At 47.9% G+C, this 20,791-nt stretch overlaps 1 protein-coding gene across 1 annotated transcript; it reads left to right on the forward strand.

Moving 5' to 3' along the window:
- Window positions 1-5,175: 5,175 nt before the first annotated feature.
- Window positions 5,176-6,048, forward strand: LOC144148010 (arylamine N-acetyltransferase-like). The gene has a single exon (XM_077679614.1). It carries the CDS (start codon window positions 5,176-5,178, stop codon window positions 6,046-6,048), a length of 873 nt encoding a protein of 290 aa, XP_077535740.1.
- The last annotated feature ends 14,743 nt before the right edge of the window (window positions 6,049-20,791 follow it).

Raw genomic sequence — 20,791 nt, forward strand, 5'->3', positions numbered from 1 at the left:
ATACGTTATGCAAGTTCTGCATTGCTCGCGTTTGAATGTACAGAAAATACATCGTTCATTTGCTGTGTTTATCTGCTCATCTACTTGGGAAAGGTGCAGTATAGATAACCTTTTTCGACGCGTCAAGGAGGGCGGTCTTGGGTTGACGCAGCTGTTTGTCCGCCAGTTGGTGAATAGGTTCCTTTTTCTACACGATGTAATCGATCCTACTTTAGGAACAGTATGCCGGTGCGGCTGTCTCAAGCGCTGCCGGAATTTGTCGTATCCAGTTTACACATGCAGGGAAGGATTTTATGATATTTTAAAGAAGTTCTCATGTCACTCAGGTTTCTGTCAACTCGCTTTTCGATGGACTATTTGATTACAGTGTCACGTAGAAAATTATATAAAGATGTTTGCGATAGTCCGTTCACGGTACAGCGATCTAGAGAACTGTACAAAGAAGGCCCAGGGCAGGATATACTGAAAAGAGTTGAGCGTATGGCGGTGAAACCGGGGGTTAAGTCCTTTTTTTTCAAACTTCATTCGTGGACCCTTGCTGTGCAAACATGGTTGAAAGAAAAGGGGTTAGATGCACCGTGGGGTACTGAATGCACTATTTGTAAACAACCGGATAACACAGACCACGTTTTATACACAGTTGGATGGCGGTTCACTTTTGGGATGTTATGCAGCGAACTTTGCAGCGGAGACGAGGATGCCCGACCGGCTCGGCAGTTTCTGCGGGAGTGTCACGCAGTTCGCTGAAGGGCTGAGGGTCCAGCAGCCAGTACCAGATTGATTGGATTTTGTAGAGACGTTAATTACTCTCAAATGTTGAATAAATGACAAAGCCTAGTCGGAGGCACGGCTTGTATGTTTATGTCGGTGTGTGTTGTACCACATGCAGTGAGTGGTTATTTTTGTGTTGTACGTGTGTGTTGAAAACTGGTAATAAAGAAAAAAAAAACAGCAGCCTTAGCCAGGGACGCCGCCTTAGTGCTCTATATACTTGGGTCGAGCGAGCGAGCTAGGACGACAAGGCGAGCGCCTAAATTGCTCTGCATTTAAAATAACATGTATTGATGGTGGCCACAGTAGCCCAGTAAGAAAAACTGCAACCCTTTTTAATTTCAAAAAGATAGCCCTTAGTACTGTAATTAGTAGTGTTCCCGTCGTGAAAGACGGCATATAATTGAAAGGAAACAAAAATACTTAATTTTATTCGCTTTATTCATTGGGCTATCCGCAGTAACGTTATCAGGATGCTAGGAAAGCATTGTTATCCGCCTGTTATCCTAATGTCAGCAACCAAACGCAACTTAACGTATCACTACAATCGCGCAGTCGTGTTTCTTGTGGTTGTCTTTGGTCGGGGGCTGCCACGTCCCTTTTGGGCGAAGGCACAAAGCACACGCAAACGCATTAGGTGCACCTTAAAAGAAATGGATACTTAAACCGGAGGTAATTAAATGAGGGGGTTTTGGGGTTAAACCAATTTAGGGTATTGTGGGAAATGTGAAAACGGGTGTAAGCGCCGGACATTAACTTCTCAATTTCGTTGCCTTGCATAAACCAAGAACGACATGCAGGGCGGGTCGTTGAAGGGAAGGCTGAGAGATTATTGAGATTGGTGGCTCTGCAGACCACCACTGTAACACCACGAACGAAGCGGTGCTGGAAGAAATGGGGAAGGGGGGGGGGCTGGCCCGTATAAGACATGGAGTCACGTAGTAGAATAGAATTTTAGTAGTCTCCCAATCATGTTCGACAAAAAATGTTTAATAAGAAGTTTAATCTCTGTATCAGGTAAATAGGCATACGGTGATGAAGAACCGTAGAGTGGGATAATGTTTAGGAGTTGGGACGTGGAGAAGATGCTCGGAGATGAGATGAGAAACGAATAAACGTAACGACGGACAATTAGGCAAGACAAATGGACAGAAAAAACCCCTTGATACCGACGCATCATAGAAAGCTGGAAATAACAACGGAATGATAAAAGAACCACACGAAAGAAAGAGCTCTTTGAGGTACGGCGGGAGGGCTAAGAACACGGTGCTACACCATACAATACAATCAACAGGTCTATAACTCTGTCTGCTTCGGCAGTCACCGGGAAAATATAGGACATAATGTGATCGAGTGCAAAAATATACAGCGGGGCACGAGGATAAATCTCTAGTTCTGTAGGTTGGAGCGAGTGTAATTTTTCGGCCCTTATAGTGAAAAATGCGATTTGGAATGGAGGTGAAAGAAGAGTTGGGAACGGGTTTTATTTAGAGAAAAGACAGAAATTAATGCAGACAGAATTCAGAGGACAGTAGATAACAAATAAAACCACGGGTGCAGTGGGGTAGAGCAGGGGAAGAGGCGCAACTAAAATAAATTTGTTTGGAATAGAATGGCCTAAAACCGAGCAATTCTGTCGCTTCCGACGGATGCCCTGACACGCGGGTGTAGCCTCCAGGCACCACCACCATCATCATATTCATAATCACTAGCGGACCCTCCATATCAGTGCGCGAGGACTATAGCACCTAGGGTGAATGAGGTTCAACAGCTTAGCTTCAAATGAATAATTGTTAGTTTAGTAAGACAATTCTTTTGCCTCCCAAGGCAACAAAAAGTTTAACTCAAGCGTGACGTGACTTTAAATTCCAATATTTTTCTATCTGCGGTGAACATTTAAGACCGCACATTTGAGAGAGGAAAAACTACGATTACTCGTCCTAGAAATACCTGTAACAGGGAGAATTCTTTTGCGCATTTTGGTTGGTTGTAAATAATGCCTGTGGAATTGAAGTTATGGCTGAGCCTGGGTGCCTACGACTATGGAAAAATACCTCTATGTCAGTGTTAGGGTGCGGGGTGCAAGTGCAATTGGTTAACGCATGGTTAAAGCCAGCCGACATACAGTCTCGAACACGCTAAAGTTCCCCCTGATGTGGAGTGCGCTCACGGAAATTGTCTCAGTTCGTGGACATCCCGGGAGATAAGATGCACTCCCCCCTCCCAGTCACCGCCGACTTGCGTAGGCGCGCAATGCTACGATCACGCCAGCAGAAAGTGCGAGGCTAGGACCGAGCTCGTTATCAGAACAGCGATAACAGGCTGCATTCAAGACCTCAAGGCCGCTTCCGCCTCTCGACCTGAATTGTGTATCTCGTGCTGAAACCCTCGGATAGATATTGTCCGACCTCTTTATCAGAACAGCGATAACAGGCTGCATGCAATAACGCGAGGCCGCTTCCGCCTCTCGATGAGAATTGTGTATCTCGCGCTGAAACCCTCGGATAGATTTCGTACATGTGATCTCACACAGAAAGGTAACTGAGCCGAGCCACCCACTCAAAACGTGCGCATTTGAAACCCAGGAGCAGTTTTGCGGGTATGTCAATCAGGTCAAATTGACGGCGAAAAATAAAAAAAGGCTCCGCCATTACTATTCACTTTGATTTGTATACATAAGATATATGTGGCTTCCGATACGGTTTTCGAATTGTTCTCTGCATGACTGAAATTTGGGCAATTCGATGACACACGTCCTGGGAAGAAACGCGGAAGAGACGAGCGCACACAGGCCAGTTCGCCATCGTGTGTGTTGTTTTATACGTGGTCGTGTTTTTCGCGCTTAATTCCATATTTTAAATGCAGAGCATTTCTTTAACGCACGATGTCACCCGTTCTTGGCGTCCGTAGTTGTCCGCATCGCTCGCCTCGACATGCCCGGCTTAGACGTTTCGCTATCGGCGCGATCAACAATCGATAGCGCGCCCAGGCACGTTTCAAGGACACTCTCTCCCCTCTCTCGGACTCAACGTGCGCCGAGGCTACCAATTTTACTGCTGACGAGCGCGCTCTCGTCAGCAGTTGCCACAAGTGCAACAACATTAACGTAACGCAAACTACTTAACGTCGTGCGCCCCCGGAAATGCTGTGCATTTGATCGTGCCCCTCGCGAGGGGGATGTTTCACTGCGTCGCCATGCGAACAGTTTTTTTTTCCCGCCGCTTTCATTGTCGGTACCTTGTCTTACAGTTTCCACGTTTTATAAGTAAATGCCGGTGACAGCGGTTGTTCGCTCCGGAGAGCCGCGGTAAGGAAGACCACTCGTTGCAGGCGCGAGAAAAAATGTTTCAATTCAGGGGATGTTTCCGCCAGAAAAGACGGCGGCAGATCACTAAGATCGCCAGTCGCAGTTAAGAAGAAAGCTTCCACGTAAACGGCGACGTGCCGGGCAGACGCTCTGAACTGATGCTATACTGCATATATCTCTTATACTGCATGTAACTGGTACAGGATATATCTCTGATACTGCATATAACGGATGCTGCACATATCTGTGTTTAATTATGTTCTACTGATATTATGTGTTTTGCTATCTATATTTCTTTGCCAATATTGCTTCACTGATCTGTCCCGCTCTAACGCCTGTGTGTGCGTTTTTTTTTGTACTTGGCACAGGAGGTCCCCCCGGCATTATAAACTCTGGGACCTCCGTCTGTAATAATAATCGCTTTTGTTCTTTCTTGTATGCAAATATTTTTCAATAAAACCAGAAACCTGAAACCTTGAAACACCGGGCTCGCAGTCGCAGTAGAGGTCGTGATACGGAAGCGGCTGCGCGTTACCGTGGCCAGCGTGTGTGTAGAACAATAACCGTAGGTCACTTACTACACTACGCTACACGAGCACAGCTGTTATTGGAACGCCCCTGCTATCCCATGTGACTTGTTAAATTCTTGAAAAAGAATAGTCGACCCCAAGAAACAGAAGTTTGCCACTTGCCGCCAGCCAACTTTGCACACAGCGCTTGCGCTCACCCACCTCGAGTGCCTAAACTGGGTCACGTACGGCTTTCTTTTATTGCAGGCGTCCTTTCTCTTCGTTATTCTTCTCCTTATAACCGAGCGATGGAGCATTTATATTGCGTCACATCTATTGTGCGAGTCAAGGACGCAGGAGAGAAGTGCCGGCTTTGTTCTGTTGTTATCTCCTTACGCGTGAATAAGGCTGTACGAGCGTTCTCACAATTGCGGGAGCGACAACGCGCTCATGTCGGCCTTCAGTCCTTTTTTAGCAGCCTGTTCGCCGGTATTTCGTGATCTCTCACCTTGTGCGTTTATTCGTTTTTCTACCAACTTAAACGTACGTCCAAGTCTACGCCTCACATCATCTGCCCGAGCCGTCCCAATGGATCCGTTAACTGCTGAACAGACGGCAGCGTATTTAGCTCGCATCCACGTGCCGAAGCCCGGTCCCCCAGACCTGAATACGCTACGCGTGCTCGTGCATGAACATCTAAAGAACGTTACGTTTGAGAACATCGACGTCCTGCTTGGCCGCCCCATCGACCTGGACGCCAACTCCCTCTTCTCCAAGATCGTCCAGCGTGGCCGCGGAGGCTACTGCTTCGAGCTCAACTCTCTTTTTGCTCGCCTTCTGCGGAGCATGGGTTACAGCCTACGACTGCGAATGGCTCGTGTGCGCTGGGGAATGCCTCGAGACACCCCGCACACCCTTAAGCAGCACCTCGTACTCATTGCGGAGCTGCTCGGTGAGGAGTACTTGGTGGACGTCGGGTTCGGGGGACCGAATATCTTTGTGCCTCTTCCCTTGACAGCAGGGCTTGAGAGTGCCGATCATCCTTTCACACTGCGAGCTCTAAATGCTGACGACGGCTGCGAATCAGGTACGCTGGAACTGAGTGTGCGTCGTCGGGGCGATTGGCTGCAGATATACCGGATCGAACCTCGTGACATCTTATGGGAGGACTGTGCGCCGTTCAACTGGTACGCGTCCACGCATCCCGATAGCAGAATGCGACGTTTCCTTGAGATGGCTCGCTCGGACAGTGATGGAATGATGAGCTTAGAGAACGGCCGCTACAGGCAGCGACGGCATAGCGCTGAATGGAACATCGTTGAGGAGCGGGACATCCATGACGTCGACGAACTTCTGTCAATCTTCGGGGACAAGTTCTGCCTCCAGCTGTGTCCGGACAAAGACATGCAACCCCTGCGTGCCCGGCTCACGGATATTCTCCACAGTAGTGTAGACCATTGACAGGTCCCGTTTGTGAAGATGACCGTCCCCTCCCGGCGAAAATAGATGTCTGAGGGAGTTGTTGCCAAACCAAAACTCCTTCGCATGGGTGTGTGCAATGTTCCGTTACCTTAGAGTAGTGTCAATTGCTTTGTGGCCAACACCAAATCCAAGCCATGTTGAGCGTTGTCGTTGTAGCTTGTGAGTCCAAAGCTCTCCAACACAAAAGTGAGGAGCTGTGTTCTTGTAGTGTTTCGGAATGCCAACAATGTAGCCGAGGATATCTGGTTGTGTGCTTGTTTTGTCCCCGACATGCAGAGTGTCTTTACCCGAAGTCGGCGATGCCTATACTGCATTCCACTGTATTCCAGCTGCATTCAGCTAAAGCTACTGCGGTGTGTAATGTCTCGTGTGATAGTGTTGCGGTTACGTATTGCCCGGGAGCCCATGTGCCGAAGTCGGGGTCCGGCGCTCGTGTAGTTTTTCTTTTTTAGTTTTTGTGGTTTAAATTATGATTTTTTGATATAAATTGTAGGGACATCAATAACATCACCATCATCGCCTGTGCTCTGTTAATATGAGTATCCACCGCATGGTCTAAGACGACGTCGAGCCACGCGCACATAATAAACGAGGCACGCGTTCTTGGCAAGATGCCTGACGCCACCTCGGTCTTATCTGGCACGCGCTGTACAATTGGTGCTTTGCGGACGTGATCCAATTACCGTTGGTATCACCTAGCAGGCAGTGGAGTCGTGGTGGACGATGACCGCCTCTGCAACCGCCCTCCCTCTGCCTAACGACGAGACAGAGGAGGAATAGGATCAAAATTCCGCGGCTCGGATCCTGGAAGTTAAATGCTTCTTTGAACTGGGCAAGGCATAGAGTTTCCTACAATATACACAAGAGACGAATCTGGGGCTAGCGTCTATGCGGCTCACATCAAGGCCGTCTGCGTCGTCATGGGCCGCCATTACCATAGAGTTTCATACTAATGAAACTAGGGGGGACACTGGCGCTGCAATCGTTCGACCCCCATGGAGTTGATTGTGTGACGTAGACTCGTGATTTTCGAACTTGGGTTAACTTGAGGCTTGACGATTTTTATGTGTACTAGGCTTCGTACTTTTCCGCGCCATCAGTTTCGGTTGCGGTGTCCAAAGCGTCGGCAGGTCATTCCGGGGCAGAATTGCTGTTGGCGTCAGATTGCGGCGGCTGCAATGAGCAAATACTGCACGGCTGCAATGAATGGATACGGGAAGCACTCCGCTCCGGGTAGTGCGTTCCATCCTAGTCTCGTTCATGACGATGCTTGCTATTATAATACGAGCACGGTAGCGCCGAAGACAAATAAAAATCTTTTATCAGCAGTAAGTATGTGTGTACAGCCGGTGATTTTTTTCAATATTGCGGGAGCATCCACCAGCGGGTGGGTCAGCACCTTATCATGGTAGAAAGCGGCGAAACATTGATGATTCATTGTTGGGTTTAATGAGCCGACGCAACGCAGGCGATGAGGCGCGCTGGTCAAGGAGGGCTCCGGATTTATGTTGACCACCTGGGGATCTTTAACGTGCGCCGAAATCTCGAACACACGGGTGTTTTCGCTTTTCGCCTCCATCAGAAAAGCGGCCGCCGCGGCCGGGAATCGAACCCACGACCTCGTGCTCCGCAGCGCAACGCCTGAACCACTGAGCCACCGCAGCAGGGAAAAGCGGCGAAACAAGTGAGGGTAGACCGCATGCACAGGACGATCCTGCCAGTGCAACCGTCGTCTGCTAGGCTCTTCCCGCAAGCGCAACACAGCCCCTTTCCGTTGCTAATCAGGTGCGTGTATTCACCGGCGTGAACAAGGCTCACTCACAATCGCTGTGACCGCCCGTAACCATGCAAACTTGTCGAATGGTTTCAGTGGCGGACGCACATATGGTGTTTGAAGCTGAAGGTAAACACTGTAATGAAATGAATACTCGGTATATGTAGTGCAGTGTGATCTCGTTAAGCCGTACTAGACAGGGAGGGAAAATGTACCTCTGCAACGGTAGAATGGCTTCATCTATTGCAACAGAACGTGGTAATGATTGCTTTGGGGCCAACGAGTACTTTTTGGGCCACAAACTATGGCGTACATAGCTATGTACTGGTGAAGTGATATGCCTGTGAGAGGCGATCACCGGCATGCATGCTTGCTATTCAATGATGTCGCTGTGAGTCTACATTGGTCAGTGTTTTCCCATCCACTGGCAGGTGTTGCTGTAGCAACTGTCTGCGTTAGTTGAACCCTGGCTCAGCGCCTGCAGACAGGCCTATTGAGCAGACACAAAAACCGTTGGCGACTGCACTTGGCCAGTGTTAAGTGCGGATTTATTGTGCCAACAGCAAATTGCATAATTCAGTTTCACTCATCTATAAAAAAGCACTCACCACAGTCATACACTGCAACACTAATAAAATAAGCGCAGCATTGCTTAATACATCAAAAGCAAGAGTGCCAAGTTACCTTGAGGAAGTTTTTTCAAAAGTTTGAAGGCTGGTGAGCAGCAAACATGCAAAAGATGCAGTGATGATGAGTGAAGGCATAAGCTTGTCGCATCAATGTATTTTTTGCCCCATCCAAGAGCCACTGTGAACATATTGCATCAGGATTTAGTTTGTAGCTACCTACCAGCAATGCCATTTTTGCAACCAGCATACTGGTGTACGCAGGATGCTTTATGCAGGAACTAACGAAATGGTTACTGTGTGTTGCGCACAAATGCGTACGTTAGGCTACGGCAAAAAGATTACATGAAAGAAACCCTGGGAAAGCTTATAGGTGTAGAGCAAAAGTGTTTCGATCAGCATCTGCCAGCACAGTAGAAGCAGGGCAACCATATCTGATCAACGAACAAAACAAGGTTCTCAAAACAGCGTACACTCGGCACGACAATATACAGCCGCAGTGAACAGCAGTGGGTGGACACAATCTGCGACTTGATAACACCCAGAAGTAGGTGAGGCAGCCTTCTACCCCACTGATCAGAACCTTTTGAGCCGTACTACCAGTGCAAGATGGGAAAGGGGAGCTTAACATTTTTCAATGCATTATTTGCACAGATATCACAAGTGCATAAACAAAATACTGCAGCCACAACGTATAATGTAAGTTTTAACTGTCGTTCACGTGGTGAAAGCTGATCCCCCATGTCACACCTTCATGAATATGTTGCTTCAGGAGGTGGCGGTGCCACAAAAACAGTTTGTGAAAGGTGCAAAATCGAACCTGGCTTCAATGGAGATTTACATGGGCAGGGACGTGCCAGCTCTCTCACAGTGATTGGCGCCATGCACATTCCTCCTCCTCAGCAGGATCCCTCAAGTGAATACCACTTCGGGAACACAGTGGGCTAAAATACCACGCAGAATACTTCCTCTTCATTCTTTCAGTTCAATAAGCACGTCCACAAGTCTTCAAATGGATGCTCATAGTAGTTAAATGAGGTTGTTATCATGCTGTGCCAAGGCCATCGCTAAGTGAAGCCACTGCTATAAGTCACATTTATGCATACAATGAATGGTTTCGAACAACTGATTTTCTTGCACCCAGGAAAATTAGTTTGAATCTTGAGTGCCTAACAAGCAAGATTCAAAGAACATCTTCCATGCACTACAAGGCACAGTCCTCACCACTTGTTTTTATCTTTATTGCCCAGCTGAATGTACGGGAATGTTTTTTACTATTTACATATCGTAGGCTGCAATCAACCCCTCCCAAAGCCCTTTTGCTTTTTGAACGGTGGCCCTTGCTAGAAGTTTCGTGTTTTTCACAGGCTGGCGGCATGCCAGCCTTGTCTTGCGCTGCTGGTCATCCATCCAATGATCCTGACTTGGAAACTGGTTGCATGTCAGTTGCAGCTTCTTGTGTTACCTGCTGGTCTGCTCCTTGCACTCTTGACACAGCTGGGACCTGTATCAAAATGGATGGCATCGTTGAAGGTTTCTCAAGGCTTATCTACAGATATTTAGAGCACAATTATGTTCTCTTAAAAGCCAGCCCACTAACATGCTAATTTACAAAAACGGTTCCAGCAACATAACATAATCGATGACTCTGGCTTTCTCATAAAAACACACAGTTACGATCAGCTGTGCGCTGCCGGGTTGACGTTGAAGCCATTATTTAAACCAAAGAGAAGATACATACAATGAAATCACAGGAACCCAACAACGTTTTCAAAGGTCGTGCTTTAACAAGTTACTGCTGATGGAGGCGAAAAACAAAAACGCCCGTGTGTACGAGATTTCGGCGCACGTTAAAGATCCCCAGGTGGTCAAAATTAATCCGGAGCCCTCCACTACGGCGAGCCTCATCACCTGTGTTGCCTCGGCGCGTTAAACCCTATACAATCAATCAATCAATCAATTTAACAAGTCACGACTTTAGCAGTTGGGTTATTCAAGACTGTACAACCACACAAAATGCGCAAATGTTTTGAACTCATTGTGGAACAGCTTAGGAACAACGAATGCATGAAGGCAGCGTGTGTATAATGGAAATGGTACCGCAGATGCACTAAGTAGTTGCTATTTAGGCAAGCACCGTCTGGTCATCAACATTTACACTGTTTGACACCTGCGCACGTAATTTCAAACTGTTCTTTAGCTTCGGCACGCATGTATGTATGCGCTTGTCCCGTCGTCCTTCTTTACCGTCGTTGTCCAAGTCGCGCTCTATTCTTTGAATCATAATGCACCAACTTGCCCGACAGATTTGCTTAATGTATGCAGGCACTGGAAAAAATAGGGTGGCTTCGATTTCACACGTGTACCTGGCTACATCTAGGCGTGAGGCCTTGGTGGCCCTGCCTTTAGACAGGTGATGATCAGTTATCGCAGGAGAGCAGTGTTTTGGACGTTGAATGTACACCCACAGTGCTTAGATGTTGCCACGAACCATGTTTTGGGGTTGTTTGTTTATGTTTTGTTTTTGCCGACCGCCTGCGCCGGGCTGTTGTCTCAGTTATCCGTGGGCCCAGTGAAGCGCATGTTCTATTCTTTATGCCGCACGTGTTATCTACTTTGATAGAGGGAATGCCTTGAACTAACGTCACCAGCCTAGAATAATCTTCTATGATCTACAGTGTTCTGGATGCAATTCGACTGTTCCAGAAGCCCTCGCACCGACCTTCGCCGGCACACGTCACTTTGTTGACTGCTGCTTCGCCACCTGTGTATTTCTGAGTTGTTAGGGGAGCACAAGTTCGCTCCAATAAACGTGTTTCCTTCAAGAAAACTGCGTCGTCTTTGGCTTCGTGGGCGTGTAATGTACACCCACAGTGCTTAGATATATCAGTGCGCGTTATTGGTCATCTAATAGAAACATTCTACACGGGCATTTTCACAAAATTAGGAACTCCGTAAAATGCAGCCCAATGTTCCAGTTTGAACGCCCTGCATGCCTGTCGCTCTTTGCAAGACGAGGCCGTCTTCTGGAAGGTTACCTCTAGAGTTCCTCTATTCAGCTATATAGAGGATCTCTAGTTGCCACGAATAAAGTACGAGTATTGTTTCACTGTGTGGCCTGATAAGGTACCCTGATTCCTACGTTTGTCGCTAAAGTTGACATTTGCTCACGCCCGCTCACGCTTTCAAGAAGGGCAACGAATACGTCCAGCAAGCCTACACTTTTACCCCACGTGCTATGGAGCTGCACTAATACAGTCACCCGCTTGTCTCTTTCAGGGACATAACCCAGCAATATCGCCTTCTGAGACAGACCCTACCTTCGCATTACCCTGACCTTTCCATCGAACAACTACCCTACGGCTCATACAATCCGGCTGCTTCCCACACCCGACGCGTCTTCACTTAATGCACCCGAATCGCTACGACGCAGAATGTAAATTTTGCTCAGAAGTAGAAACGCTCCGTCAAATAATCGGGGTGTGCGACTTTCGCCCTGAGCACCCTACTCTCTTTCCGTCAACTACCTAACAAGGGCAATGGGAGATGCTACTGTCCAGCCGTTCTCTGCCTACCCAGCTTCAGCTGGTGGACAGAGCACAGGCGGCGCGGGCTGAATATGGGCTACAGTCAAGAAGGAACATCTCCCCTGGGCCGTACTCCGGGCCGTTGAGAAATCTGAATAGAAGTATTTCCTCCTCCTCGTCCTCCTCCTCTGTCTCTGCCGCCGATCTTGTCGCTACCGTCCGTGAAGGCAGAGACGGAGAAGCGAGATCGTCTAACACCGGGTTTGAGCTTCCTTTAATTTTATAAAAAAAGAGTTTCCACTCATCTGCTACACCAATAAAACTAATCAACCACCGTTCATGCATTATGCATTTATTTAATCTTACCAAGAATATCTATTTGAAGTTGTAGAGGGTGTAGTGAACTGCATTTCACTTCTCTCTGGTTTCATTATTTTATTGTAGAGCGACGTGAGTTAATTTAAGTGACGACGCATGGGTAATCGTTGTGAGTTCCGGTTACAGCTTTGCTTTCCAACCACGTTCACAGGGTAAATTGGCGCGAATTTTTTTTCGTCAGCTGCAAATTTTGCGGCGGTATATTACCCGCTCTGTCATACGTCCTTCGTCTGCGAAATTACCAACGTCAGGTACGATCACGCACTGCCTGCTGTTTCACCGAACACGGCTACCACAGAACAGGGAGTATTTCGGCTTCCTCGTAGCTCGTGGACATGTTAATGCATAGCGACGAAAGCAAACCGCAAACACCGCTTAAGAATCCACTGGTCATGCCAAGCCCAAGCCAAAAGGAGCGACCCCCCCCCCCCCCCCCAACGGCGATATGGATTACCAGGCGCCGTTTCCTCTTTAGTATACTAAGAGAATCTATGGGCCAAAGTATGGCGCAGGCGATGATGGTGATGGGCTTTGCAGTTTGCAGTGGTGATGATGATGATGCTGTTACATGGTCTATATTTCGTTTTTGATGGTTTTACATGATACATTCTATGGTTAGATAACCTTATTAAAGCAAAGCTTGAGTGTCCTCCCTTGTGCCTCTGTACGCCAATACGTCCTTCAGGAAAGCCAAATTTCTCTCACGATGAGGATGAATGATCGCCGGTGAAGTGAAAGAAAAAAAAACGCTTCCCGTGGCCGAAATCGAACGTGGATCCCTCGCATTATGAAGCCGGTGTCTATCCGATTGCTCCGCTTCGATATGGTCGACACGAACGGCGAGTACCGCTTCGCACCGTACACCCCAAACCCAAGCGGGAGTTGCTGTTGGTATTGTAGAAAAGAGGTGCGTACTACCAATTAGACACTACTCTGAGTGTGGGATTGGCCAACGGAAGAATCCATGACGAGAAAGCTTCGCGTTCAAATCATCGTCGTCGTTATACGGAGGGGTGCATGATTTTTTAGGTTAGATTACGTTAAATTATGTTAGGTTGCGTTAGGCTGCCCAGGTCGGGTGGTGTTACGTTAGGACCTCAGGGGAGCCTAACGGTTTCAGATTAGAAAATTTAAAATCAATCCGCAGTGCGAAGTAGTTCAGACGCAACCAGGTGTCACTCTGCGTCGGGCGGCACTGTAGATAGAGCAAATAAAAGAAGGCTTGGGTTGTCACCGTTTCTTAATGCACCTCTCGAAGGGAAGTATTATACACGTCTGAGGGTATCTGCTACAGTATGGGTTTGTACAGGCGGTCACAAAATGAAACGGAACAAGCGAGCGGTGCGCGACAGATATCGGTGCGTTACCTTGTGGCCATAGCCTGCTATGGAGATAGCTGAATGCGCATGCGGGTACTTTCATAGTCAATCACTGCATCCCAATTTTCTCGACTTCGGCGGCATGGTATAGTTTCTCTTGAAACCGGGCAGCCACTCGTGCTGGGCGGCCAACCAGCGGGACGATTCTCTGCAGCGACCGGCAGCGTGCGGCATGTGCAAAAGCCGCGTAGTAATCCAGGTTCGGTTTCGAGATTTATAGTGAGATTTAGTGGAACGTTTTCACGGTCCGCTCCGCACCGATAGCAAGCGGTAGCGCCATTGTGCATGCGTGGCGCGCTTGGCCGCGAACGGCATTGGCGCAAGTTGCGCTGAGCGGGTGGCCGGTACCGGAACGGATCGTTAAAAATGGACAGCTAAAACTCTCTATTATCAAGCATTACTGCGCTGCGTCTGTTCGATCGAAGTTCGCTTTTCCTTGGACAAACTAGGTACAGGTCCGCGCAGAAGTAAACGGAGCACGGGTGCGGTGGCCGAACTGCATCGCGGCAGCTCGTATGGGTGCGGACAGGAACCAAAGAGCGCCGTTGTGAGAGTGTGTTCGCACTGCACCCGCCGCCCGATGTTTAGCCGTGGCTCCGCTGGCATGTCGTACTCGACGTGACGGTTTTCAAAAGACAGCGCTGGTTCTATTGAGTGGCGCTGGTTGCATTGCCGCCCGCTGGCATCAACGGCGACCGAATCTACCGCTGTTGAGCTGAACAAAGGTACGCTCGCTCGGAAACGTGCCCTGTTGCGCTCTGTAAAGGGAGGCAAAAACTGTAGGCCACTGCGGTTTGCCAGAGCTTTTCTTCGCGATATAATTCATTGCTAGCTGAAAATAAAATGCCTTAGACAATGTATAAAGCACATTCACTGAAATATTTGTTCGAAAAGAAAACCCGGCTTCCAAGCATTGTCTTTCTTTATTTTGGTTTCTTCCAAACATATTGCGGCCACTCAGTTCAGGTCGGTTCTGAAAAAAAGGAAAATGCGATATGCCCTTTCGGTGGAAATTTTCTCTGTGGAAAAGCAGGCTTAAAGAACAGATACAATCGTAGTCTTATACTAGCGCGGGGCTCATACAGCGCACATGTTACTGTCCCATTAAAACCGATGTTGTTATTTTTAACGAGCACTTTCTATTTGTTAAGGATAAGTTACAGCTTTCAAGTAATCCCCCAGACGCTGTTATGTCGATGGTACAGTAAACAAATTATTAATGTTGTCATTCTTCGATACGCGCTGGTAAAAAACTCAGCTGCCTTCCACTCTGTGAAGAAGCATGACCAGCGGGGCTGTGGTGCGTAGGGCTACCATCGTCTTGACGGCTAATTTTCAGGTAATTTATTTCCGGATACTTCCAGTAAAACAACAGTTACAGCTGCTTTTTGTTCCCATATTCCCTTTGTGGATGGTCAAGAAACGACAGGAGGCAGTAGTACTGTATCGTTTACGACTTCATTGTGAACTCAATAACACGCATTACAGCAGCTTTGTGTAATCAAACTCCCTCGATACGGCCCACAATGCAGCACGAGAATGTGCTGAGCTCACTCCCACTCCACACAACGGTGCTGGGTCGGCCCGCGACCGACTGCTCTAAGGAGTCACGCAGGATTAGCTAAGTCTCTCCCGCTGCCGCTGTCCCCCTGCCCACACATCTCTCGTCAGTCGTTCCCCCCTATACATCCCTCTTTGTGCCTTTTCTCCAACTGTCCCCTCTGTGAGTCCCCTGACACTCTCACTCATGCCATGTTGGCCTGTCTTTTCAATCCCCATCTCCAGCATCGCGCAGTGGGAGGACGCGCTGGGCAGCTCGCAACCGAGAGGGCAGCTACTTATGGTTGACTCAGTCGCCCCCGAGGCCTCCCTCCTTCGGGCGACGGCCACCACGCATTCATAAGCAAACTTGTTGGAGTGCTGAAGCCTGGAGAGCCGATGACTAGGGAGAAGTTGTCTTCAGTGATGAGTTCACATTTTTCTGCAGGTGAGACCAGCAGCACCGCGTCTGGAGGCCATACAACGGAAGGTATGCCCTTTAATGCCTACATATCGGTAGAGGGTTTTTGAAATCGAAGTGTTGTTTTTCATACGGCGAAGAACAAGAATGTTCGTGTGTCGAGATTACGGCGCGTTTTAAAGATCCCAAGGCGGTCGAATTAGTTGTAACTCCTCACAGCAAGTACACTCCGTTGCTCTGTCGAAAGCCTGCCTTCTCCAAGCGGCCACCACGCGTTCCTAAGCCAACTTGCTCGAAAATAAAGTGATCTCTCTCTCTCTCTCTCTCTCTCTCTCTCTCTCTCTCTGTGTAGATGGCCATGCTTCACTGCCCCAGAGGCAGTGTGGGAAAGCCAGGATACAAAGACCAAGCTTGCACCCATCTTCTGAAAGTCGGCCTCACCTCTTATCACAAATGCATCTGTAGAGGACATTTTGCAGGGGCAATATCGCCCGTCGTTTATAAAACATAAAGGCGGTAGGACTGGTGTTGTTTTGTTGAATTTTCACACCGGGAACCGGTTATTCTGGGGCGGAAAAGCCTGCTCCGGAAGACGCCTGCCGTGGTACCACAGCCGACTTTCGTAAAGCCCCGTCGTAGAATAACTGTGCGATTAAAATCTCCTTCCCTTACTCGATAGGAGTGCGAAAGTAGTTACAATTAGGCCTATATTTGGGAGGTGGCGGGAACATTATTTTACAACGTCCGGAGTCGTGACTGTCCTGTATAAGTTTTATTTGGATATTAAAGTAAGGTAAACATGATAAAGCTTACCATAGCGATCTGGTAAGTTATGTTGGGGGGTGGAGAGTTATTTTCGATATTATTTATCTTTTGGGGGGTTCTTCACAAAGCGTTCTTGTTTTTAACATTTCTCATTATTTATGTGCAGCTTGACGAGTTCGCGACGTGAAAACGGGGTTGAGGAACACTTACGACGCCCTCTACAAGCAGAGGCCAGCTTTTGGAGGCGCCGTCGCTTGTCACCGTCCGCCTTCGTTGCGTGTCTCAGTGTTCGGTGCCTGCATGATTCCGTTTCATCTCGAGGATATCGTCTGCTATGAGTGGTGGTTCAGCAGTTGTGCATGTGATTTTATACACGATTTACGACCAAATAATTCAAGTCAGCGCGACCTGAGCGCGCCGTTCAGAAGCCGGTTTTGGGTGATAGCTTCGCATGTCTTGGCTGGGAATGTGAAGGGGGGCGTAACGCAGCTCCTTTGGGCACGTGCGGCGCTGGTGTAGCTCCTTGCTCCTCTCATAATCTGTTGGGAGCACGCAATGCGTAAGCGTTCTCTGCCACCTTCGAAACATCTGCGAGATGTTTTTCCCTTCGAATGGGTACAGGTTTGCATGACCACGTACTGCCATTCCATGTCCCCGGAAGGGGCTATGGCTTCTTACGCAGACGACACTCGAGGTGCCGCTTATCGGAGCTCACGCAACGCGAGTTTCGTCACGCATCCAATAGATTTGCATTAGAGAACAAATTTCCGCCCAATAAGTTTACACTAATGATTGTATAGACAGCTGGCAGTATTCTTTTCTTCCGAATGGCATCTGGATATCATTTGTTTTACAGTGAAGCTAGATGTTTCTCAATATCCTCCATAAGGCGTGAGCGGAGAAGTCGGCGTAGGACGGAAAAGTTTACGGAGGGAGTTTGGTTTCTCACAACGGTTGTAACTTGTTTCCCGGTCGTGGTCTTGTTTCGTCACAACTATGCAAAAACAAAAATATATGACAGTTGGCTTCTAGGACGACTCTATTTTTCCGTCAAGTTTCATTAATGTTATAATGTACATAGTTCAGAGTGAACTTGTAAATGCCGTAGAATTGCCGCCTGCTTTCATTACATGGCCGTCTTTAGAGGGAATGCGCTTACAGAAAATGGCTGTGATGTGACGTGGTCGTTTTGTTCCCAAAACTAGTCCCAAACAATTTTTTAAACGAAATTAGCAGTAACAGTACTCGAACAATACGGCGAGTTAAATTTACCTTTTATAAATACGTCGTTCGCGGTTAAGGTGAAAGTGTTACAGAATGCTCGTCTGCTATCAATGCATGGTTGTCTATGAGAGGGATACGGACAGCCTCATGATTTTTCGCTAAAATAAAAAATGAGTGCTTATAAGTTTCATACAGCTAATAACAGGACATATGCTCAAGGAAAAAATAACAAAAGAATGTGTTTTGTTCGTCGACTTCTTGTAGTGCGTCCAGCTTCGCTAGTCATCTTTATTCACAGAATAGAAGCGCACCAGTTTTTTAAAATCGTCTGGGTGTGCTTTGTTGCCCTAAGGGTCAACGAACTATCCGCGATAAAATCGGCTTGTTGTGGTTGTTTCGTTTATTTAATAGCCTCAAGGTTTAGTAGATATTACCGAGTCCGATCAATATCCAGGAAACTAGGTTGGCCTCCTGGATATAGTCCAGCAAGAAAAGGTAGGCAGGACCATGGAGCCACCGATGGTAGTGCGTGTCTTGGCGCAAATTTAGGCCTGCTGCCATCAATTTCCGTCGAATGTCCTTCGTTCCAGGGCATGTCCATATTAGGTGGTGAAGGTCTAACGGAACCGTTTCCTCAGAGCAGGTTGGACGTTTCACATGCCCTCGGTAGTCCCCTTTCCATCCACTCGTGCGGGCAGGAGTACAGAGAGCTGAGAAAGACGCAGTGCTTGCTTCCGCTGTCTTTCTGGGAGTGATCCGGAGCGACTGCGAACTAGAACTATCTATAATTTATAATATATGCTATATAGAACTATATAGCAATTTTCTTCGGTGGCCCCAACAATGTTCCACTGATACGAACAGATGTGATACGATAACTGAGCTCCAGGTACAAAAAGACGCCAAGAGTTGGGAGCCTACAGTATGAAGACGATGCCGCCGAGAGTGCCACTCCGCGTCAGGATCGAAAGTAAAATATACCGCACTGAGGGTGCTTCTCAACGACAAATATGCCGTAGGACCTGAAGACCCTGGACAGCGGTAAACCCAATAGTACATGAATACCGGTAAGGGAATGGCAGAATCGATAACGCCGCACGGCCCAGAAGACCCCGCTGCACTTCCGAGGAACAAGATGCGCTCATTATTGCAGCCGTGGCGGACGATCTCTTTTAACCAGCTAGGAAAATTATCAATAACCTATCGTTAGATATCAGCGAAGCCACAATTAGGCGGCGCCTGAATGAGGCAGGTTTGGATGGCAGCATTGCAGCACAGAAACCATTTATTACCGAGAGGCACGGGCTGCAGCGCGTGTCGTTCGCTCGGGCCCCCGAAGCCTGGATTGCCGACGACTGGGGAGAAGTTGTCTTCAGTGACAAATCCGCATTTTCCGCCAGGTGGGGCCATCAGCGCCAGGTCTGGAGGCCACACAACTGCAGGTAAGCCCTTACTGCCTACAGACCCCTACACTCTTCGCGTGTTGAGATTACGACATGCGTTAAAGATTCCCAAGCGCTCGGATTAATCGTAACTCCTCACAGCCGGGAACTGCGTTGCACTGTGCGTGAGTTAAATACCTCATATTTATTTTATTTTAGAGCCGAAGTGCTTTGCTACGCCTTTCCCAGCGAATAAATGGCTGCGCTAGAAACTGCATGTAAATTTAGGACAAGCATATATTATAAAGAAGTTCAAGGGCTAAACAACAGTTTTTCTGCAGGCCGTTTTCAATGTGTCTGCACGGGGCCAGGGATCACTTTACCCACAGTTCTCAACCATTGCCGATGTAGTGCGTACTTAGAAAGTATTAGGGACGTCTAAACATCCTAGGTCCTTTGGAGGAAAGATGTGACCAGGCGCAAATAGAGAGGCCGGTTTTAGCCAGGGCGACAAAAAACTCCAGCCTCTTTCCGAGATACACGAGTACTCGCAGGCCAGCTCATTTATGGTTCATACCGCAAACTACGTGCAGCACTGTGGAGGCTGAATTGTTGTCAACAGTCCGCCCACTAAGGGCGCCTAACTCACCGTGAAGGAAAGCGACAAAAGGCACCGGGGCCTTGCGGTTCCAGCTGGAGAGAGGGGAGAAAAAAATGTCTTTTGTAGAGTAAGCTATAGCTTACTGCTCAGCCTCGGCCACTGTATACAGTGGCCGAGGCTGAGCAGTTTTACCCTGAAGGGCCTCATCACAGCGATCTGAGGGGCTAGTTGGTGTATCGATATGATGTAAACAAATACGCATGTAAGGACGGGACAAGCGAAGGGAGACAACACACAGCGCATACTAACAAACTGGGTTTATTAGTATTGAGTTATATATTGAGTTGAGTTTTGAGTTTTGAGTTGACTTATAGAGTTTTCCCACCATGCTCGCTTTCAATACAATTTTGAAAAAGGCGAGCCACGATTCCTGTACAATCCAGGGCCAAAAGGTTTTGAAAATACTGGCATCTAGTTGTTGAAGTACTGCTTTTTCACCGCTACGGAACACGACGCCTAGCGTATACTTCCAATTTTCGAGTAATGCTGATAACCGACGTTTGGCTTTTCGCGTTACATGCGTTCTCTTCTCGCTGCCCATTGAAAAATGGCAGGACCCCCCCCCCCCCCTCCCACAAAAAAAGAAAGAAATGCACAAAAACTTTTTATCTGTGCCTTTTTTAACCAATCTTCAAGAAATATATACCAAGACAAAAGCGGGGTTCACTTTACAACGAAATGTAGTTACCGTGTGCCCGTTGCGCTGTTTCGTAACGAGAAATAAAAAGCAACATTTTACTACATCTGCAACAGGGCAAATTCATTTGCCGTCTTTATGGCTCGTACGCGACAGTACGCAAGAATGCAAACACGTCTCGTTGTTTTAGGCGCCTGTTAGATTTGAAAAGGAACGCAAATGGTCAACAGTGCAGCCGTAACGGAAAACTTTGCTCACTGTGAGGTCCCTCAAGCTTGCTTTACACACTGTAAACCTTCGTGTCACATTGCAAGTTTAGCTAAACATGAGATGTTGATTGTACTGCACGCGTTAGAAATTTAATTCGCAAGTTCACTTGGGACGAAAGCCTTAAATAAGCGATCCGACA

The sequence above is a fragment of the Haemaphysalis longicornis genome, unplaced genomic scaffold (assembly GCF_048455015.1).
Source record: "Haemaphysalis longicornis isolate Haplotype H1 unplaced genomic scaffold, Haemaphysalis longicornis Haplotype H1 scaffold_71, whole genome shotgun sequence".
NCBI lineage: Eukaryota > Metazoa > Arthropoda > Arachnida > Ixodida > Ixodidae > Haemaphysalis > Haemaphysalis longicornis.

Excerpts from the sequence above, each read along its gene's own strand:
- LOC144148010 (XM_077679614.1), top strand. The coding sequence starts at position 5,176 with ATGGATCCGTTAACTGCTGAACAGACGGCAGCGTATTTAGCTCGCATC.